Here is a 24,120-nt window from a genome sequence, read left to right as displayed (position 1 = left end):
TGCTTCATGTCATTCCAGATGCTAACGAGTGATGCCAACTTGAGTTTTCCACAGGGACAGACTATGACCCTTCGCATCAATCAGCTACTTTTTATGAGGAGCCAATGCTAACTTTCCAAATGGCATTAGATGTTTTTCTCAATGATCAAATGAATCCATGGCAAACAGGCAAATTCCCAGTCAGGCCCCAATGAAAAGAGTTCACAATGTGCCCTACAGTATGCATATCATGAAATAATACTTTAAACAGTATCTGAAGGCATTCAGGGTCAGCTCTTAAAGCAGTGACTTAGATTCTGGCAGCAACCTGACACTATGGACAAAGACCTCAAAAAAGATATTCTTGACCAAAAGTTCATGTATAATCATACATATTAAAGCACATTTTATTAAGAGAGGCAGAGATGGTTGTAAATATTCCCCTCTATGCCTTTATAAAATGCCCTTGGGGTATTTAACTCCCACCTGACCAAATCTCTTTGGTTAAAGTAGAAATGAACCTCAAATTCAGGGTCAGACCAACTGACGAGGTACAGAAACCTAATCTTTCCCTAATGAGTCCAAAACATTGCACAGGGATAATTTTAGACATTTATCCAGAACAAATTTTCCCCTTGTTTTTCCTCAAATTCTCCATCCTTTACTAGTTCTATAAATCAGTATCATACAAGAATGTATTTACTGCTCATGTTTGGTGCTGACTATGGGAATCTGCTTTTGATATTATCCTTAAGATTGTGAGTCAAGTAAATCAGGAACCATTCCCAGCTCTGAGGGAAATCACTAGAAAACCACAGACTAAGGCCCACTTCTCAAGTGGAAGACCAATTAAAAAACATCAGATCCTGAGGAGACTAGAAACATAGAGCCTCCTGAAGACAAAATAGATAATCCACCTACCTAGCGAGAGTCATCTGGGTAGAGATGACAATTGAACCCATAGAGTCGACAAGATCACCAAAAGAAAGTTTGTAGAACATCCAGGGCAGGGTTGGGGTCATTACATCCAAAACAGCAGAAAAGATACAGAGGTAGGGAAGTGATTTCAGGTTTAGAGTTTTGCAGAGGTCCCTAACTTAAGGATGGGCCCCAGTCAAAAGATACTCCATTTTTAGCCCCGCCCCCGTCCTCCTCATAAGGTTAGGCAAAGTCAGTGACTGCTGCTCATTTTGCAGAGATGTGTGCAGGGTTGAGGGCAGGGAAAGGGAGAGGAGGGGGGAGAGAAAGGGAGAAAACTGTGCCTGGACTCTAGGCCCAAGCCTTCAAATTAGCTTGTGTCCCTGCTGCAGTAGCCTGAATGAAAGAGATGGAAGGGAGGTGGAGTGTGGAGTGTGAGCATTTTAACAAGATCCCTCCACTCTTTATATGAGTATTCAACAGGGTGACAAGCAGCCCTAAGCTGGGCAACTTCGACCCAAAACAGAGTCAGTTGAGAAGAGACAAGGGGCCATCTAGAAGGGAGAGCCAAGAGGCATGTGACAGTGAAGGGATGAAAAGTCTAAGTAAAGAAAGCACTAAATACTCAGCTGGAAAGAATCCTGAGCTCGTTCTCAGCTGTTTGTCAAAGGACTACAAAGCCCTATAGGAGGCCGTGATGTGGAGAGTCTGTGATGACCTGTGACCTGATCACTCATTCCAACAGGAAGGAAGGAAAGAAGGAAGGAAGGAAAAGAAGGAAAGGAAGGAAGGAAGAAAGGAAAGGAAAGGAAGGAAGGACTTGTTAATATTATTTATTAATATTATTACTATATATATACACTTTATAAATATTATCTCATTTGATTCTCACAACAACTCTAGGAGGTAGGTGCTATTATTATCCCCATTTTATAGTTGAGGAAACTAAGGCAAACAGAGGTAAGTGACTTCTCCAGGGTCACACAGCTAGCAAGAGTCTGAGGTTGGATTTGAACTCAGAGCTTCATGACTCCAGGCCAAGTGCTCCATCCTCTATCTACACTATATAGTTGTAGACATACCTTTACCTTTACTTAAGCTGCGTTACTGAAAATCTATGTATAAATCATATTTTTGAAATGCAGTAGAGAAAGTTGTTATTTAAAAGATTTTTTTCATGAACCCTTAAAAAAAACACAACAAAGAATCTTTTGATAAAGTCAACAATTGACCCATAATATTTACTATTCTGTAAGTTTAGATTTTTTCACTTTGGAAATTTTCTATAAAAAATTCTACCAATACTATTCTTTTATCAACCATTATTTATGGAGTTACATTTTTTATTCTGTTTCAGGCCCTCCTGGTCCCCGAGGACCTAAAGGTGACAGGGGACCCCAAGGACCTCTTGGTCCTACTGGTAACAAAGGACAAAAAGGAGAAAAAGGGGAGCCAGGGCCACCAGGCCCAACAGGTGAAAGAGGCCCTGTTGGGCCAATCGGCCCTCCAGGGGACAAAGGTAGTAAGGGCTCCAAAGGATCCCAAGGACCAAAAGGACAAAGAGGATCCCCTGGGAAGACTGGCCCCCCGGGACCAAGTGGAGACCCAGGCCCTCCAGGCCCCGCTGGCAAGGATGGTGCTCCTGGCCCACAGGGTCCCCCTGGCTTCCAAGGATTGCAGGGCACTGTGGGAGAGCCTGGAGTTCCTGGTCCCCGAGGACTTCCTGGACTACCTGGTGTGCCAGGCATGCCGGGTCCAAAGGGCCCACCTGGTCCTCCAGGACCCTCAGGAGCAATGGCACCACTTGCTCTACAGAATGAACCAACACCTGCACCAGAACCTAATGGTAAGTCTGGGTGGCCCCAGAAGAAAGCCAGGAGGGCATCTACCAGGTAGGCCTTGTGGCTTTGACTCTCCTTCATAGAATGTTTACCAGGCTGTGTCCTGCTGTCCCATCTTATTTAGCAGTCAAAGTGTCATGTAGGGCAAGCATGAGAACCCTGCTGCTTTAATAGGCCCGAGCACCACGTGGCGTCACTCAAACCCATACGTTTCATTCTCTCAATGTGAGCAGGTTTTCTCCTCCTTGTTTATTTAGCTGGGTCGGACCTTCAGAAAACATTGCCTTCATTGAAACCTGAGGTTGGCCTCCACATGAGTCTTCTTTTCATTTATTCTCTTCACCCTAGCGACGAAAGTGTTCTTCAATTCACCCCACTAATATTCACACTGAGCCCTCTCTTCCCCATCTGTAGGCAATTCATTCTTCTAAAATATGTGGTAGTTCCTATACTAATAAGTTCATTACAGTTTTAATAGTTCACATATATGTGTATATGTATGTGTATGTATATATGTGTGTATATGTGTGTATATACATTTATACATACATATACCTATATATAGATATGTCACTGTATATGTGTGCATATATACACATATATACACATGTGTACACATACATGTACATACATACATACATACAAGGACAGGCTGTTTGGAAGAGCCCTTGGGTCCAGGAAGAACTGGGTTTTAAATCCCATCTCTAACAATAATTGGCTGTGTACCTCTGGGCAAGTCACAACTTTTCAGTGTCCTAGGCAACTCTAAAACTGTTTATAAATTGCAGGGCAGGGGGTCAGCTAGGTGGTGCAGTGGAAAGAGCACCAACCCTGAAGTCAGGAGGACCTGAGTTCAAATCCAGCCTCAGACACTTACTAGCTAGCTGTGTGACCCAGGGCCAAGTCACTTAACCCCTATTGCCTCCAAAATAGAACAATAATAATAATAAATTGCAGGACAGGTGCCAGTTTGCATTGATAGAGGGAATTTTCTAGTAATGAAATCACAGGTCTGTCTCCCCCCGCCCAAAAAAAATTTGTTAGATTTTAGCCTTAGCTTTTCTCTTCAACCCAGATCTGATTCTGACCAGCAAAGTACTCTTCTTTGAGAAGACTCAGGTTTTCATTATTGCTACCTTGGTTTATTTTCTTTGTCCTCAGTCCTGGGTCCTCACATCCAATTATTTATAGACACCATATGGATTCCAGACTATGGTGCACATCTGTGCCTTCTTCAGTTTTTCCTGTCCTTGAACAGACTAACCCAGATGCAGATCAAATGTAAAGACAGGGAAATAATAGCCCCACAAATAGCTCTTTCCTAAATTGTGTGGTCTCAACTACTGTGTGGAATCTTACAGCTCACTTCTAGGTTAAACTTTGTATTAAGCACATTCATAAAGTTTTGTAATGTGTATGTCTTCATGGGTTCTGCACAACAAAATGCCTGGCTGTACCTTAGATATAGAAGCAACCAGGGCCAACTATATATCTCTTGAATATTCCTGAAAAGGGACATCAAACCCATGCTGTTTTAACCAGTGTTTAAATGTTCATTTTCCTAGGATGCCCCCCTCACTGGAAAAACTACACAGACAAATGCTACTATTTCTCAACAGAAAAAGAAATTTTTCATGATGCAAAACTTTTCTGTGAAGACAAGTCTTCACATCTGATCTTCATAAACACAAGAGAAGAACAGGTATGTCTATGGCAATTTACAGATATTTGGAGACTGGAAATCACATGATTGAAGAGAAGAGAATACAAAGATACTGAACATTCACAGTCAACTAAACATATCCAGAAGGCAAACTCTCAGCATTTATCCAGTAAATAAAAGAGAGGAATTGATGTTATAGAAAGATTTTCTCATCCCCTCTAGTTTGGAAATGAAGAAAGAGTTCATGGAGAAAGTAACATTTGAGCTGGGTCCTAGAGAGTGGGTTGAAATTAATGAGGCAGAGATAAGAAAAAAGCTGTACCTTCCAGACATAGGAATTGGCCTAAGTATAAACATAATTGTGGGAAAATATGAGATGTGTACATGTGTTCAGTTATCTTTCAGTTGTGTGTCTTTGTGATCTCAATGGGGTTTTCTTGGTAGAGATACTGAAGTGGTTTGCCATTTTCTTCTCCAGCTCAAGGAAACTGAGGCAAACAGGATTAAGTGACTTGCCCAGGGTCCCATAGCTAGTAAATGTCTGAGGCCGGATTTGAACTCTGGAAGATGAGCCTTCCTGACTTCAGGCCAGGCACCCAATCCACTGTGCCACCTAACTGTTCAAGATGTGTACTGTGGATACCAAATAGTCCAGTTTGGCTTACTTAGGAGTTGGTTGTACATATAGCAGAAGGTAGGGCAGGAAGAGCACAATAGGCTACATGGAGTATGGCCCTTAGAATGTACCTGCTTGTCTCTACCAAGACCCTCCTGCAATAGCTTCCTGGAGCCCTTCCTACAATGGCTAACCAGGTTTGGAACGCAGAAGAGAAGATGGCAGGAGGGTCAAAGGTTCCAAGGGTTTTTAGCAGGTCATCCTAAAATAATTTATCATCAAAGAAAAGCAACTATCAGAGCCCCAAAAAGGATGTGGAAGGGTACAAGAGAAAAATAAATTTTAAAAATATAATTAGAAATGAAAACAGGGCAGGAGAAAGCAGTTTAATGTATTCTGACAAATATGCTTCTTAAAAACAGGCTGGATTTCTAAATAGTTAAAAAAAAAAGTCAGCTAACTGTCTTAAGGAACAGTAATAATTGTGCTACCATTTGCTTCGCAGCAATGGATAAAAAAGCAGATGGTGGGCAGAGACAGCCTCTGGATCGGCCTTACGGACTCTGAACAGGAGAATGAGTGGAGATGGCTCGACGGAACTACCCCAAAGTATACGTGAGTACTGAAAAGTTTTCTAGAGTTTCATAAAATTCTAAGTCCATCGTTAGATGGTAAGCTCCTGGAGGGCAAGGACTAGCTTTTGCCTCTTTTTCTTTCTCCGGCACTCAGCACGGTGCCTACACATAGAAGGCACTTAACAAACATTTATTGATTGATAGAGTGGTGGTTCAATAACTATCTTTCCCCCCTATTTCCTGTCTTCCTCCTTTGCCATACTACTCAGAGAACTCCCTCCAAATTTATAGGCATTGGTAATTCTATATCAGGAAATTGCTATTGAGCTTTATGATGAGGAGGATGAAAATAAGGATGAGGATGATAATAGCTAACACTTAAATAGTGCCTACTATGTGCCAGGCACTATGCTAAGTATTGTATAAATATTATCCCATTTGAGCCTCACAACAACCTTATGAAGTACTATTTATTATTGTTCCCATTTTACAGTTAAGGAAACTGAGGCAAACCTAGATTAAGTGACTTGCCCAAGGTCACATAGCAAATAAATGTCTGAGGACTCCAGGCCCAGCACTCTATCCATTGAGCCAACTAGATACCTAGCACATTTGGGGAGAAGGGTTTATTTATTGGCCTTTTGTCTTTGCTGTTGTTTTTGGCCAAAAGGAAAATTGAATATTAAATGACAGAATAGAATCACAGTGTGGTACTTTTTGCCAACACACTTTTTTCTAATGTTGTCTTGGGTGCATAATGAAAGCCAGAAGCTTCTTGGCCACTGTAGATTTTCCTCAGCAGCAGTTCCGTTGGCTATTTTGCGGGACGCCTATCCGTGGCACATTATTAGGAAAACTAAGCCCAGTTCATTATCTTGACCTAACATCTAATTATGGAATGAAAACATTAAGCCCTTCTCACAAACTGGAATTTCAGTTGGGCGGCAAAATAATTGAATTTGTGGAAGATCAAAGATTTCTCATAAATCCAAACGAGATACCACTCCTATAAAAACAAGCATAGGACAATGGAAGCTATTTAAATTGACTTCCTGGACCACATTTTATACACAGTATCATCTCCAAACATTCAAACCAATAGGTGTAGCCTCTTTCCTAACCCAAATAGAATCATCTATTAACAAGGGGAAAAATATATAGATTTGAATTTTATTTATTTTCCTGCTTCACCAAAACAGAACATGTAATAACAATCCATTGCTGAGCATGGATGGGTCAAAGCACTTATCTTCTCTCATTTCAGATAAGGGCCCCCTTTCATTGAGGGTAATTTGGTGGTGCAGTGGATAGGACCTGGAGTCAGGAAGACTCATGTTCATGAGTTCAAATTCTGCCTCAGACACTTACTAACTATGTGACCCTGGAAAAGTCACTTAGAAAGCCAGTTTCTCCATGTGTAAAATGAGTTGGAGAAGGAAATGGCACACTACTCCAGTATCTTTGCCAAGAAAAAACCAAATGGGGTCACAAAGAGTCAGACATGACTAAACGACTGAGCAGTAGCAACTCATCTCTGGACAAAAGTAGGCAGACTAGTTCAGAACTGGGAAAGCCTGGCAGGGTTCTTTTCTCAAACTCTCTGATTCTTTATGTCCCTAGCCTGGAGCCCCAAGAAAATGTATTTATAGCTTAAACTGACTCACGTCCAGACACTTCCCAAAAAGGAAGGGGGATAGAAAGGTACTCAATGTACGATGTAAATCAGATATGGGGCAGCTATTTTCTTCCTCCATACAAAAGAAATGCTTGGGACAGCTAGGTGGCACAGTGGATAGAGCACTGACCCTGAAGTCAGGCAAACCTGAGTTCAACCCTGGTCTCAGACCAGACATTTGACACTTACTAGCTATGTGACCCTGGGCAAGTCACTTAACCCCAATTGTCTCGCAAAAAAAAAAATGCTTAACTCAAGAGAGTCACAAATACACATCAACAAAATATTTAAATACACATCCCCCAAGAGGCTAATACTTAAAACATCAAGATATGAAGCAGGGACTGCTAAATTGGCACTTCATATTTCACCTTGGTTCTACATTGTCTAATTAATTCTTCTGCCAAGGCTGACCAGGAGTTGGACTCCTCCTTCTGTTGGTGGTCAGCCTCTCTGAAGCAGAATTCCTTCCTGCCATTAAAGAACCCATGATCTCCAGGCCTTCTTTCAATGTTGCCTCCAAGGCTGGAAATGTCCATGTCAGGGTCACTACTTAGTCAACCTTGCTCAAGAGAAGAACACAAAGCAGAAGTAGTAAGCAGCAGCCAAAGGTCCAGGCTCAGGCTCCCCTAACCCAAAGCATGTGACTTAACTGCCGTGTGCTGGGATGGAGGAAGGGCATGAAGAATTATACTCTTTTACAGAGGAGGAAACAGGCTCAGAGATGGCCAATGACTTGCCCAGTCACACAGTTAGTAAATAAATAGTAGGACCAGAGCTTAAATCCAGTTCTTCTGACTTCATGTCCAGGGATGTTTCCACTAAACCAGATAAAGAGGGAGTATAATTCAAGAACACTCAAGCAGTAATGTGATATTAATTGGCCTTCACAGAGCATGTAGAATTTCAGAATTTAGAAAACATTTTTAAACCAATAACACTTCAGAGGAGCTTTAGGATTGATAAATGTACACACCTAGGAAACAAAGGCAAATGCCAGATGCCTCCAAAAGAATGCCCGGATATTGCAGTAAGACCTTTAGCACATTGAGTGACCATCACCAGTCATCTTGACCTATGTCTTGCCACTGGACTGTGATGACTCTGGAGGAGAGAGTGAGGCTGATGATTTTGCATAGCCCTGCCTCACTTATATCCAATTCACTTGCAAGTCAAGACATCACATTCCTGATGGCATTGGTCAACTTCAAGAACAAGAGAAACAACAACACATTGAGTAGGTACCCTATGGGAGATTCTTGGGAAGACATGAACAAATCCACACAGGATAAGAAGGTGTGAATTGGTTGCAATCTATGCTTTTGGAAGGAGCACACATATTAAGGAGATCAAAGATCCACCAACTGTGTTGCTGAAGTATTGAATCAAATGGCCTGAGTGAAAGAGGGGGACACAAGACTTGAAATTATGAGGATACATCTGCTAGTGAATGCAAAATAAAACTTTTCTTCTTAAGTGCATGATGCAGTAGGAAGCTTTCTAAGGAGATAGTTATTGGATTCATCAAGTAAAACATAGGTAAAAACATCAAATGCGTCAGTCAATTGATAGACATTTACTAAGTACTTACTATGTGTCAGGTATTGTGCTAAGACCTGAAGATGCAAAGAAAAGTAAAAAAAGTCCCTCAAGGAGTTGCTCACAGTTTAATAGCAGAGATAACATGCAAACAACTATGTACAAACCAGCTATCTACAGGATAAATTGGAGATAATCAATAGAGGGAAAGCACTAGAATTAAGAGGCATATGTGAATGTACTTGAAAGTCAGAGGCCATCCTTGAATTTCCTGGCTCTGAGGCTAATTTTCTATCTGGTACATACCATACTGCCTCACACATCCAGCCTGGGTAAGGGTAAAAATCCTTTGAAGTTGCTGTAATAAAAAAAGTGAAGCAAAAGCTACAGAGGAAAATGGCAGAGGAGGGGGAGGGCAGAGGTATAGACCATTAAAGAAAAGAAGATTGGCTTTCTTTGCTTGATAGGATGCCAGGATCATTATTTTTTATTTGGAGAGGTCTCCTCCACAATTGCAGCACTTTCCTCATGCCTATAAATGCAAAAAAAAAGGAAAGAAAAGGGAAAGCTCTGGCTTGGACTATCCAAGAAATCCAATCTTAATCCTTTTCTCTAAGAAAAAGCCGATGCTGGCCCATATGGAATGGATTGAGCAGGAGCAGATCAATCCAAGCCAGCTCTCCCAAGATGAAACCTGGCTCTCCTTCCCCAGGCTCCAGCAAGAATTATGTGCTTTAGGAATGAAGCACCATTGGTAGTACCTGGGACTCAGATAAGTATTAAATAGCAAGCTATCTGGTTTGGAATGCAATCCCCAACCACAGACGCATATTCGGAGACCCTGGGAGAATTGGGCTTTTGCATCATAGCCGCAGTACTCAGATTCTGCTTCTCATTTTCCACAGAAAGGAATAAATGTAAATATAAGAATCTTGAGGTTCAAATTTTAAAGTATAGTATGGCAAGAATAAAATATTCAGAGATAATGCAAGGCCTCCAAAATGAAATACCAAAATGGATAATAATGGATGCTGCATGAACTGAAAGAGAGAGGACTCCACACGTTGTTAAATTGCCTAATCACAGCTTCCTGTGGGAAAATGTAATGAAAAATCATTCATGATATATATCTTACCACATACTTTACTGGAAAAAATGGAAGCAGTCATCACATGTTCCCCTTCCTTCCCATTTCTGCATTTACAATCAGTTCAGCACCCTCCCCTATTCTCTCCTTTGCTCTAGTTTCTGTGGAAGTTTCTAGTTTTCTGTGGTCCTGGTCATTGCCAAGATCATCCCATCTATTTATAATCTTAATTCCATTTCCTCCTGTCCCTTCCAGGTGCTTGCCCCTTTTATTATACACATTCCATCTATCACATCCAGCCTGTTTGTATCTACTTTCTCCTTCCCTGCTGCCAACAAATGCCCCCCAAGTCTCTCCATTCTTTTAAAAAAGAAATTCATTTGACCCTGCCATCCTCTCAACTATCAGCCTGTACCTGTCTTCCTTTTCACAGCCAAAGTTCTAGAAAAAGTCATTTACACCCATTGACTTAACTTTCTCACCTCCCACTCACTTCTCAGTCCTCTGCATTGTGACTTCACTCCATCATTCAAATGACACTGCTCTACCCAAGGTCTCCAACGATCTTTTCATCAATAAAGCCATTGGCCTTTTCTCAATCCTTATCCTACCTTACCTCTCTGCAGAGTTTGACACTGTTGACCCCCTCCCCCTGCCCCCTTCAACTGGATGTTTGTTTTTTTTTTAAATGACACTGTTCTGTCGTGATTGGGGCAGCTAGGTGGCTCAGTGGATAGAATGCTGGGAGTCAAGAAGATGACTCTTCCTGAGTTCAAATCCAGCTTCCTACACTACTCGTGTGACCCCGAGGAAGTCACTTAGTTCTGTCTGCCTCAGTTTCCTCATCTGTAAGAAGGAAATGGCAAACTGCTCCGGTATCTTTGCCAAGAAAACCCCAAATGATGAGTATGAGCCGGTGCACCCTAGAGCAGCAATGCCATGGTCTTTCCCTGGACCCTCAGGGGAATGCTACCCCAGGGTGGGCCAGCATTCTCAGTCCCATGATCTGCCCATACCTGAAGTCACCACATCTTGATATGTAAGATTTTTGTGATATACATTCATGCAATTGTAATGTGCATCAGCATTACAAAAGATGGAAACATAGTCTGTACATACTCTTTCACTCTAATTGTTCATCCTTCTCATGTCTTTGAACTGACTATGATAGAAAAAAAAAATGCCTTAAAGAGTGACTATTTTGTACATTGAAATTGTAGCTAGGATCCCATTGACCAGCAATAAGCTTATCCAGACAAAGGAATAATACTTACACAGCAAAACACCAAGGGCAAGAGCATATTTGGAGGGGCATAAGCAATAACTCACTCCATTTTCACTCATCACAATTCAGCCAGAATAGCAATGGGCCAAACCACCAGGGAGAAATCCTCTTCAGTGCAAACCGCTGTACCAGGAAGGGATTCTCTAGCGAAGGCGTAGTTCTTATTAGTAACACTTCCCAGTTATAAGGCCAGAGCTTCACCAAGGGGAGTTTCTTGGCCATGAAATTTCGGTCGATTTTGTGGGCAGTAAGAAAAAGCACATTGGTTTGGGAGTCTGGAAAGGACCATGGCCAACATTTAGAACTTGAGGGCTGCCTCTCTCTAGATGAAAATGAAATATTCTGGGAACTTTCAGACCAACCAGTATAGCTCTGAGAATGCTGGAACACTTTTAGGAGGTTTTCCTATTTGTGGGTAAGTTTATCAATGTAGTAAAAACAGTTTCAAAGTCTTCTAGTGGACTCAAAACAGGTTATTAAAGCAGAAATGCTTTGTACAAATAACTCCATTCAACTGTGAGCTCCTCAAGGGCAGAAAATGCTTTTGCTTTTTTTGTATTCCTAGCCTGGTATATAGTAGGCACTAAATAAATATTTATTGACTGATTGACAAATGCCTTGCTAGAATTTGCTGCTGATTTATGCCTACCACTGCATGAGATTCAGGCACTTTCCCCATCTATAGCTTCAGCCTCTTGTGCTGTGAGATAGCACTCATAAATATAATATGTAACCAAGGGAAACATTTAAATATGAAAAATGCAAATATATATGCAGGTAGAAAAAAAACAATAAGTGTTTGTGGGATAAAGAGAAGGCTGTTTCCCGGCCTTCAGTTACAATTTATGCTGGAATTCTTCACCAGAATATATATGATATTTATGTGATCTTTATCTGATCTACCCCATTTTTCTCTCCACAGTTGTAAATGTGTTAGGTCACTGTATTTTATTCTGATCCCATGCTATTATTTCTGACAAGTTTTGTCATGCAAACATCCCAATGTGCTTGTCCTTAGGTTAATAATCTCTATGCCTTTCTTTGTATCCTCAACATTTAGCATAGTGCCTGGTACATAGTAGGGGTTTAATAAATGCTTGTTGATAAATTGTCCCTCTGTTGTCCTTACTTCAGCTACATTTCGAGGCCATCTACATTGTATTACTATTGAGAGGACACCATCCTCCCAGTTACCCAGGCTTGAAAACAATGAGTCATCCTTGACTTCTCATTCTCTCTCTCACCCCATCCTATATCCAATCAGTTGCCAAATCTTGTCAATTCTGCCTTCTGGATATCTCTTGGATGTACCCCCCTTCTCTTCTCTGACACTGCCACCATCTTAGTATAGGCCTTCTTCACCTGGACTATTGCAATAGCCTGTTAATTAGTCTCCCAATCTCAAGTCTCTCCCCACTTCAATTCATCCATTCAGCTGTCCAATTGATCTTCCTAAAACGGTAAGTCTGGGGGCAGCTAGTTGGCACAGTGGAAAGAGCACCAGCCCTGGAGTCAGGAGGACCTGAGTTCAAATGTGGCCTCAGACACGTTATACTCACTAGCTGTGTGACTCTGGGCAAGTCACTTAACCTCAATTACCTAACCAAAAAAAAAGAAAAAAACTAAAACGTAGGTCTGACCATGTGACACCCTCCCACACCCAGTGGCTTCTCTTTACCTCCACAATCAAATATAAAATTCTTCATGTAGATTTTAAAGCTCTTCCTTACCTGGCTCCTCCCTACCTTTCTAGTCTTCTTACACCCTACTACCCTCCACATACTCTGGAGTTCGGTGAGACTGACCTTCTTGCTGTTACTCACACACAACACTCCAATCTCCAGGGCATTTTTATCGGCTATCCCCCGTGCCTGGAATGTTCTCCCTCCTTATCTCCACCTCCTAGCTTCCCAGGCTTCCTTCAAGTCTCAGCTGACATCCCACCTTCTGCAAGAAGCCTTTCCCTGTCCTCCTCAAGTGCCTTCCCTCTGAGAATGTTGTTGTTCATTTTTTTTCAGTCATGTCCATGACTCTATTTGAGATTTTCTTAGCAAAGACACTGAAGTGGTTTGCCATTTCCTTCTCCAGCTCATTTTATAGATGAGGAAACTGAGACAAGGTCACACAGCTAGTTTTCTGTGGTCCTGGTCATTGCCAAGATCATCCCATCTATTCATACTCTTAATTCCATTTCCTCCTGTCCCTTCCAGGTGCTTGCCCTAATAAGCTAGTGAATCTTCCAGACTCCAGGCCCAGCTCTCTATATACTGCACCACCTAGCTGCTCCCAATTTATCCCATATGTATATTGTTTGTACATAATTGTTTTCAGGTTGTTTCCCTATTACACTGTGAACTACTTGAGAGTAGTTACTGTTTTTTGCCTTTCTTTATATCCCCACTGCTCAGCACAATGCCTGGCACATAATAATTACTTAATAAATACTAATTGATCAAAATCATAGACCTAAAATAAAGCTTAGAGGTCATCTTGTTCAACTCATACCAGAAGCATGGGCCCCCTGCACGGTGTCCCCATGATTCCTGAACATTATCACTTAAATTTCATATAAAGACCTCTAAGGGGTAGATAATGGACAACTTCCCCACATGGCCCATTCCAGGACAAGTCTACTTGGGAGGCAGTTGATTTGCTTTTCTTCTCATACTGAGCTGGAGTCTAGCTCTGCAGCTGCCATATGCTGATGTTATCTGTCCTCTGGGGACATCCCTGTTTTCTCTGCTCCCAGCCCCAGTTGTTCACTCTGTGTCTGGTTCCGAAGGAAGAACATCAGACGCATGAAAAAAGTTAAAGACTATTTTGTTAGTTAAGATAAAAATTAAAGACAATGCTACTGGATAGCAAGCCCCACAGCACTTCTGTAATTGCCAACCACTTACCCTTTAGTCTATCTATCTCCTCCCATATTAAACTCAGCTGCATGGAAAATAATTTGAAAGTGAAGAACCAAATAAAAACATTTCTATTTGTCCCTTCTGTGTGCTTGACACAATTAACATTTCTTGTTGTTCAGTCATTTTCAGTCATGTCCAACTCTTCATGATCTCATTTGGGGTTTTCTTGGCAAAGATACTGAAGTGGTTTGCCATTTCCTTTTCCAGTTCATTTTTCAGATGAGGAAACTGAGGTGAACAGGGTTAAGTGACTTGCCTGAGGTCACATAGCTAGTAAGTATCTGAGGCTAGATTTGAACTCAGGTCTTCCCAACTTTAGGCCCAGTGCTCTATCCACTGTGCCACATGTGCTAAATGCTTTTTCATTACTTTTCTATGTAAGATTCATCCAGTTTATCAATTAACTGAGAAGTGTATAGGGTAGGGGTAGAGGGGAAGAAGTAGCTATAGTAACCCTTGTTCATACATTTGTGAACCACACAATGGTCTCTGACACTCCAATCCGCTGTGGTGCTCAGCGCACTGAGCAAAATTAAAATATAAGTCCAACCTCACTTGTTTACAAAAATTAGGAGACTGTATGAGTAATATTGTGCTGTTCAATAACTTGTGTACCATTAACACCTGCTGATAAGTCAGACAAGATGACACAAAATCAACAAATACAGAAGATAATGTAAATTCAACAAACACTCTACATTCCAATTCTCTATGCATTTTCCTTACCTTCCTCAACTACCTTTGGGATCTTCCCACCATCCTCAAAATTATCTTTCTACTTTGGGGCTGATATAAGGTAGTTTGTTAGTTAGTTGATAGAAAAAAAGCTTTTACTGAGAATTTCCCAAGTGCCAGGCAATACATCAATTTCTGGGTCATTCCCTGCCCTCAGAGAACTTATATTCTAATAGCAGAAGATAGTACATAAAGGAGAGCTGGAAAGGGAGCAGAGGGAAGCATGGTGTGGACAAGATGAGAAGTGATATTGAAACCTGGTTCTAGGCTAAACAAGGTCAAAACTCAGAGGTTAGTTCATATCTTGTTATAGCCTCCTTCAAATTATCTTTACATTACTAAATAGATTTGAATATGGTCTTTTAATCACTCTTCATAAAGAATACCCCAAAATACACATTTGAGAGGACATTCTACCTTGTGTGTTTTTTTAAACTTGCTGTCAACATTAGGTGTCTTTTGTAAACATGATTTGGAGCTGCTGGTCTCGCCCTTAGAAGTTTCTGATGATATGGGGTGTCCTTGAGTAACCTCAGGACTGCATGTTATGATGGGAAGATGACTCATCGTTTCCGGAAAGCTGTGTGCATCCTTTTCCAGATGTTCTCTCAGACCCTCCACATCAGGCAGGCATGTCCTGAAGCTGATCATGGCATCCTTTCAGGCAGCAACCACAAGCTTCTGTGTAGCAACCTGTTTCTTAGAGAGGGGGAAACAGAAACTATTTCTGAGGGCTGAGATTAGAAGTACATCTAATTTATTAAATGAAAACATAATCAAGAAATGCTAACTCTGCCAAACAAAGATCCTAAGCATTGTTTCAAATTATACAGTCAAAGTTAACACGCCTTCAAATGAAGCCACCCTAAAGAAGTTTTCTTGTTGTTTCTGGTTTTTAATTTCTTGAAAAAACTGAAATATTCATAACAGTGAAATTAAATTTATGTTTCTCAGCTAGGGCAACCGACACAACAACCACCAAAGAAGTCATAGCCATTTGTTTATCATTACAGGGATTTTAGATGCATAAAATATTTCTTTGGATACTGGGGAAACTAGGTGGCAAAGTAGATAGAGCACTGGGCCTGGAGTCAGAAGACCTGAGTTCAAATCCAACCTCAGGCACTGATTAGCTGTGTGATCCTGGGCAAGTCACTTAACCTCTTTTTGACTCAGTTTCCTCATCTGGAAAGTAGGGATAATAATAGCACCTACCTCCTAGGATTGTTATGGGGATCAAATAAGATAATAAGTATAAAGCACTTAGCACATGGCTGGCAAATATTAATTATTATTATTACTCTTAACAATTCTGGTCTTATTTTCAGTTCTTATTTATGTTCATATATTTCAAATCATATAAAGATCCAAATGAATTTTCAAAAGTCTCTCTGCTCAGAAGAAATAAGAAAAAACAATGTGTAGCAATAACATCCTCCCACGTGTACAAATATAAACCACATTCTCCCGTATTTCTCAAAGCCAGTGGAATGAAGACTGAATTTAGAACCTTAAGACTAGGTTCAAATCCTAGCTCTATTACTGTGTGATACTGAGCAAGTCAATTAAGCTCTCTGGGCTCCAGTTTCTTCGTCTGTAAAATGAAAGTATAAGACTACATGACTTCCAAAGTCCCTTATCAAAAACTATGACCTATGTTAAAAATTTATCATTTGACTCATCATGATGAACTACATAATTTATTGAAAGTTGGGGTGTTTTTCCCCCACAGCTCTGCACTGAAATAGCATACTGAGTTGATTTTATTGGGGCAAGGTAAACAAACACCCCAGGGAATGCAACATGGAAATCAGACTTTAGGCCTCCTGACCTTGACATCCCCATTGTATTGACTTGAGAGATTCCCTTCTCAGCAGCTGCACATATGCTTCTCATTCCCAAAAAGAGCATGCACTGTTTTTTAAATAATGTATCTTCATTTCAGGAAAGATACAATGGTTTGATTTTTTAAAAAATTTTTTACTTTTCTTCTCTTGATCAAAGACATTGCACTGTGCAAATAATACTCAATTTTTGTTTTTGCAAAAGAAATTGGAAAACTGGACAACCTGATAACTGGGGTCATGGCCATGGACCAGGAGAAGACTGTGCTGGGCTAATCTATGCTGGGCAGTGGAATGATTTCCAATGTGAAGACATTAACAACTTCATTTGTGAAAAAGACAGGGAGCCAGGTAAGCAGCATGGGGTTCTTAAAAGGAAGAATCGTAGCGCCTGGGTCACTACCAATGGATGTTTTATCCATATAACTTCTATCATTTTTGACTAATCCAATACAACAGCATTTATTAAATTTTCCTATCATAGGGCAACAACATCATTATTTTTTTTTTCAAAAAGAAATTTGTTGGGAAAGAAAAGAAGTATTTGTTTACTGAAAAAAATTAAGAATAAAAAGAGACAATGGCAACATAAGAACCCCAAAGGTCCCCACTGTGCCTTTATGAGATTTTTTTTCACTTTGCTCTATTCTGAATATCTCACATCTCTAACCTAATCTCCTTACACATCTGCTTCTTTTACACTGGAGATTTTAATGCAGTTTCCCTCACCAGAGCTACAACTTATTTAAAAGAATGGGGTCTAAAGCAATCCAAATTTATGATTTATTTGAATCAAGTTTAGCCAATTGATTGTCAGTGGTATAGCCTCTAAGGATGAGCATCTGGCCCTTGAATCTGACTAGTTTGGGGTTTTTTTGGGGGGGGAGTGTCAAAGGTTGTAATTGTTTCCCTTGCTAATTATTCATTTTTTTGAAATTATATATACTTGAGATGGCTCTCAGGTGGGGAGAGGGGCAAGATACAAGAGTAAATCTAGCCTATGTAAAAACAAAAGATATCAGTGAAAATCTATTTTTAAAAAGAAATCATATATATTATTGTTTAAACCATGCATTTTAGAATCTTGAGCAGTAGAACAAATTGGGTAATCTTTGTTATTTTAATATAATGTTAACTTGATTAAATATTAAAACTGGTCTTGTTCCTTTTAGCACCAACTTCTGCGTTATAATAAGCTGTGAAATGACAGACATGGACACAAATTCTGGATATCTCCCAAAAGCAAAGGATGTGCCTTTCTGACTAGATCATCTTCTCACCCCGTGGAAAAAGAAAGCACTGAGAACTGGTTCAACAAAAATTCCTGCTGCAAATCTTTCTTCCCTTCCACCATTACTCAAGGACTTGGGACCTAGTTGATGGTCAGTGCACAGCTGGATGGAATCCCATAGCCTTTCTCAGCCAATAACCACCTAAGTATGTGAGCTCTCACTTCAGAAGCACAGGGATACTCCATTCTGAAAGAGTGTTTTTGTTATTCAGCTATAGGAAAAGCTTAAACATCTACTGTGTAAACAGTGTGTTACATTTGCTAAAATCCCAAATGTAGGAAGATTATACAGATATACATATATATAGGCCAAACTCTTAGTAATAATATGGAATATACTTTTAAGAGCTTTTAAAACTTTGTATTTTTGTACAAAATATTTGCTTTTTTATATATTTTTTCTTTTTTATGGTCATTTTACCAACATAGTACATGAAGCCAAAGAAAACAATAATGGTACTAATAATAACTCATAGAGTTTCTAGTCAGATGCAGCTCTTCCCCATAGTAAAGGATGTTTTTCAGATTTTTTAAAAATTAAACACACATATATATTTATGTATGTGTATATATACATATATGTGTGTATATAAATGTATATATATGCATATACATATATGTATATGGGTGTATCATTTCCAATTCACTAACTTGAAATAGCTTTATAGACTTTGGCAATGAGAAGTTTATGATTTTGTACAGGTCTAGACAGCCAATTATGGTTAAAGTTGGTCTGTGTTGGTCACAGGGCCGATCGCTGCCCAGTGATCCTGCTCTGTCATGTTTAAAAGAAGTGGCTGTCTAAAGGCCATTTTTCATTTCTTTGTATTGGTGGTGTTGGTGGGAAGGTGTTCATTGGAAAATGCAGAAGGTCTCTTGGCCCTCTGAAGGGCTCCACTTATGTTTCTACGGACGTGCCCAGCATCCCAGGAACCCCACAGCAGCAGGCGCGTCCTGCCAAGTGATCCAAGTGTTAGTTCGCCAACAGCGCTGTCTTTGGAAAGACAGAAATAAACTATGTGCTGCCTGAAGTGTTTTCATTTTTTGCGTCAAGTTTCAGAAAGGTAGTTCCAAAGCACATAGGTTCTGAAAATTGAGAATAAATGAAAGTCCACTAAATCACAATCTTGAAAATGAACTTTTCCCAACCCCTCTCTCCTATGAGTCCTTCTCTAATTTCTCCCCTCATTCAGAAAACTAAAGTAAAATATGTCTAAAACAGGCATTGGGTACTGCCCATGCTCAGGGGTAAGGTCTCCACCCACCAGATATCCTACCCTCCCTTCGCCAAGGAGCTGCCTAGGCAGTGCTGCTATCTATCTTAAATAAAATTTTTAAAGAATAAAGAAATAGTTCAACTTTATCAATTATGTGATTTGTCGTCATTTCAACCACTTGCCGTAATTTACGCCACCTGCACATCCCTTTAGTTTTGTGCCTGGAGTTTACTAGAAACAAAACGAACAGTTCACGATAGCGATGCTAGAGGCCTGAAGGTTTAGACTTCCAGCTACCCTGCTCCAAAGCTCAACCTCAAAGGAGTAAGGCTTCTTACGACTCCAAGGCCTTTGTGGGCAAACTTCGCCCCCTTTCTTCCTGTTTTTCATCTGTCAATTGTGATTTGTCTCGAGAAGTAACTTGAAAAAAATCCAAGGAATTCCTAATGTATACATCAGAAAAGAAGGCTAGTGCTGCTTGAACAGCTGAAAATATTCATGCCATAGTCAGTATTTTTCTTCCAACAAGAATGTTTCAATTTTCAGAAGGCAATTGGGAGGCTTTTAATGATTTATTCAATAAAATCAGTTGGTTTAAAACATTATGAGGCAATCAATGTATATATGACTATATATTTGACTGTGTATAGACCAGATGTCTCTCCACACACTCAGAATTTAGGCCATTTTCAAGGGAATACATTGGCAAAAATGTGACATTAACAAATGAAAGAACATATGTCTAGTAGCTCTTTGCAAACTTTAAAGCACTATTTAAATGCTAACAATTATTATTATATGTAATGAGATCTTCAGATACCTGACTTGCTACCTGTTGTGAAGGGATGGAAAATGGTTCCCCAACAGTGGCCTAGGAAAGATGAAAGCTCAGTTCACTAAAAAGGAAAAAAAAAAAAACACACTTTCTCCTTCCTTCCTCTATGATCAATGCTCATCATCTTCCACATCCTTACAATTTCGAATTAGCTTGAGCTGAAGCAGGCAACAAGCAGGAATAGCAGCTACTACCACAAGAAGGTTTTTAAGGAAGTAGAAAATTGTATAAATCAAGTAACTATACTGAGCATGTAGATTTTTGCCCAGACAGCAGAATTTATTTCCACTTGAAAAAAAAAAAGAGCATCTTTTAAACTCAGTCTTGACTTCAATAAGTTCATGCTCCATTTTCATTAGGGAGGTAGGATGGTATTGTATAAAGTGTGCTTGTTCTTTAGTGTCAGAGTAAATGGAGGTGAAAACTGACTATCACTAACCAGCTGGGAAACACTAAATAAATGTCTTCACTGCTCAGTGTTGGTTTTATATGGATATAGGACAGCTCAAAGCTTGGGAGGTGTTTTTCTAGCTTTGTATACATAATAAAAACAAAAAATCTGCCCTTTTAGCTCTTTTCCTTGCTTAGATTTATTTGCATGGCAAGTTCCAAAGTATTTGAGGGTCCCAGAAATAAACTGTGGGGGCTCAAACCCACATAGTTCTGGGGGTTCTTTTGGCAAAGGCCCCTAAAATGGGTTTGGAGATAGAGAATGTATAATAGGGAATTAACTTGGAGTTATAAGGACTTTCTAGCTCTAAGTGAGATAGTGAGATTAAGACATGGATCCTCCTTGCAGGAGAAAGGGAGTTCAAAAATCAGGCTTAACCTGGGGGCAACATGTCTGACTTTTTTCCCTTAGCTAGATATAGTGGCTCGCAGCATCAGCTATAACTAAAGACATGTCAGCCTGTTCCTATAAGGGAAAAGATTTCTAGACATGGCACCCTAGCAGACAGGAGCCAGATGTCCAGTATATTCCCTGAAGAGATGAAGCCCAGAAGCTGGTAACCCATAAACATTTGGCAAACCTAAGACCAGTGGCAGATGTGAAACAGAGAAACATCCAGTGGCAATTACATGATACTAGCAGAGAGCAAGGCCCAGTGAGAATACATTATATATGAAAGAGAGAGAGGAGGGAAAGAGAAAGAGAGGGGCAGCTAGATGGATGCAGTGGATAGAGTACTGGCTCTGGAGTCAAGACGACCTGAGTTCAAATCCAGCCTCAAACACTTGATACTTACTAGCTGTGTGACCCTGGCCAAGTCACTTAACCTCATTGCCTAGCCAAAAAAAAAAAGAGAGAGAGAAGAGAGAGAAGGAGGAGGAGGAAGAAGAAGAAGAAGAAGAAGAAGAGAGAATACCCTATATACCCCACACAAGAACAAAAGAGATCAGAACAGGAGGAGCATCATGATGACATCACCAGCACACACCTTCAGCTGTGTGGAATCAAATGCCCCTCACGTGTACACTCTGGCCGTATATGTTTCCTATATGTGTTCCCCTAAACATAAGTCCCTATGTGTATCCACTCGTTCCAGTGATGTTGCAGGTATGTGGGAGAATATGTAAGAGATTATACCCAAAATTTAGGGAGCATATTCTGCCTAAATAAGGAGGGATTTTTTTTAGTTTTTACTCTATCTTGTAGACTATATATGCTGTATAATATACTATGTATACTATATATTTAGTATATACTAAAAATGTATTTTATATACTATATTGTTTTAGCTGTGTCCAGCTCTTTATGATTCTGTTTGGGGTTTTCTTGGCAAAGATACTGGAGTGGATTGCCATTTCCTTCTCCAGCTCATTTTACAGATGAGGAACTGAAGCAAAAAGAGTTAAGTGACTTGCCCACAGTCACATAGATACTAAGTATCTGAAACCAGATTTGAACTCAGGAAGAGTCTTCCTGACTTCAGGCCCAGCACTCTATCCACTGCACCGCCTTTATATACCATACTATATGACACTACACTATATTTAATTATATTTTATTTTTGCTATAATATTTGCTAAGGGCAAGTTGATAGCTCTGACTGACATGTCAGTTAACTAGTATTTTTTAAGCACCTACCACATACTAAACACTGTGCTAAGTACTGGGGAGAAAATAAAAGGGAAAAAAATAAAACAATCTCTGCTTTCAAGGAGCTAAACTCCTCATCAGGGACTGGAGATTCATGAGCTATGGTTTTGAATATATGTAGACTCACAGTCTACCTTGAATCTGTGATAACTTTTGTGCAGGCACGGTGTGCTGAATGTGCAATGCTTCACAAGCCACAGGTAAAATGGGAATAATATTTAAACTGCCTACAGGATCATTTGGAGGATGAAGTAAGATAATGTTTGTGAAGCATTTTATATACCTTAAAGTACTATATAAAAATGTATGTGCATGTATGCAATCACTACTTGCACTAATATTGAGCTTAAGTCTTCCATAGATGTTCACTGGAAAAAGATAGGTTTGTATATTTTGCCTAGTGAAAAAGAAAATCCCAAATAGGGTCACAAAGAGTCAGACACGACTGAAATGACTGAACAGCAAGAACAATTTTCTCGGCAAAAATAGTGGAGTGGTTTCCTTCTCCAGTGTGTCCCTATTTTACAGATGAGGAACTGAGGCAAATAGGAGTTAAATAACTTGCCTAGGTCACGCAGTTAGCAAGTGTCTGAAGTCAAATTTGAACTCAGATCTCCCTGTCTCCAGGCCCAGTGCTCTATCCACTGCATCTCCTACCTGCCCCAGAATAATATGAGTAGTATGCAAAATACTGAGATATATCTAGGATAGACAAATTGATAAAAAACAGAAATTTAGAGGAAGAAAATGAATTCATAGATAATACTATGACAGACACTAATAATAATGCTTATCAAATGTCAGTTGCATCACTGGTTATTTCCAAAGGCTTTTGCTCACCCAAGAAACACTTCCTGGAAGAAGTTAATTTTGAGAAGGATTCTGAAGGAAAAGATTGCATTATGATTTATTGTGTGCTAGATGATTTGCTTTAAGTTATGTAAAATCTAAAAGTTTTAAATATATATTATGTGCATATCCATCATTATACTAGGCATTATGGAGTTTACAAAAACAGAAGATAGCCTCTGCATTTGGGAGATTATAATCTAGTTAGGAAGACACTAAGTAAGTGCTGTAGAAATTGAGAAGGAAAAATCCAGGTTTTGCCAGCTTGGTTAGTCAGCTGCTAGGTCATTAGTGAATTGAAAGAAGAGAGAAAGCAAACATAGGAGAGAAACTATGTTGCCAAGTCATTGATTCATTGGCAGAAAAGCAGTAAGGGAAGGACAGAGATTGATGGGGAGGCGCATGAAAGAACTCAGATGTTAAAATAGACCCCTTCTACTTACAAAAATGTGAAGGAAAGGAGAACAGCTAAAAGCTGTTCCTTAATAGCAGGATGGTGTCACATCTTTTTCCCCATTAACATGTTCAAAACCCATCCTTTAAAGTACAAAAAAAAATTTATATCACTATCTACATTCTGACGTATCAACACTTTGGGGAAATCTTTTAATGATTGGGCATCATATTTATCTAATAATTCATAAAGAAGCTATCTGAAAAAAACTCTCACAACTTGGTTGCATAACAGCTACTACAATATTTCAACTTAATGGGGAAAGATTCAGAGGAAAAGGTCCCAAAGAACTTTCAGATTCTCTGAATACTGAAAAGCTAGGAAAGGTGATAATATCTCTATTTTGCAATTGACTAAGCCTGTGGAACTACCTCTACATAAAAGGTCCATGTCCAGGATTTGTCACTGCCTCCTCAAGATTCCAGGGCCTTATTAGCACTTAATTTATAAAACAAAGACCTCCCAGATAACCTGAACAGCATTTGGGGGAGATTTATTGCTCTAACCATACAACTATACATTTTTTTTGTAAATAAAGGGTCTCAAATTGAGGTATCAAACACTGTGGCCACATTGTGGCCCCATAACACTCCCACATGCAGCAGAAACCAAATTAAAACATAATTCAGAATTATTTAACAAAATAAATAAAAACACAATAGAACACAGATAATGTTAATATCTGGTTTTCTTAGTCAGTA

General features: G+C 39.8%; 1 protein-coding gene across 1 annotated transcript in view; it reads left to right on the top strand.

Annotated features, from left to right (window-relative positions):
• LOC114031940 (collectin-12) overlaps positions 1 to 19,326 on the top strand; it is a 231,053-nt gene extending 211,727 nt beyond the window's left edge. The window contains exons 6-10 of the mRNA XM_027847159.1: positions 2,255 to 2,743; positions 4,304 to 4,440; positions 5,523 to 5,632; positions 16,878 to 17,023; positions 17,845 to 19,326. Coding sequence (XP_027702960.1) covers positions 2,255 to 2,743; positions 4,304 to 4,440; positions 5,523 to 5,632; positions 16,878 to 17,023; positions 17,845 to 17,864 — 902 coding nt within the window. The 3' untranslated portion in view covers positions 17,865 to 19,326. The remainder of the gene's footprint in view (positions 1 to 2,254; positions 2,744 to 4,303; positions 4,441 to 5,522; positions 5,633 to 16,877; positions 17,024 to 17,844) is intronic.
• Positions 19,327 to 24,120: the final 4,794 nt, after the last annotated feature.

Source organism: Vombatus ursinus, unplaced genomic scaffold (genome assembly GCF_900497805.2).
Source record: "Vombatus ursinus unplaced genomic scaffold, bare-nosed wombat genome assembly UNPS02015255.1, whole genome shotgun sequence".
NCBI lineage: Eukaryota > Metazoa > Chordata > Mammalia > Diprotodontia > Vombatidae > Vombatus > Vombatus ursinus.
Note: the sequence above shows the minus strand (reverse complement) of the source record. Positions and strands in the feature narration are given on the sequence as shown.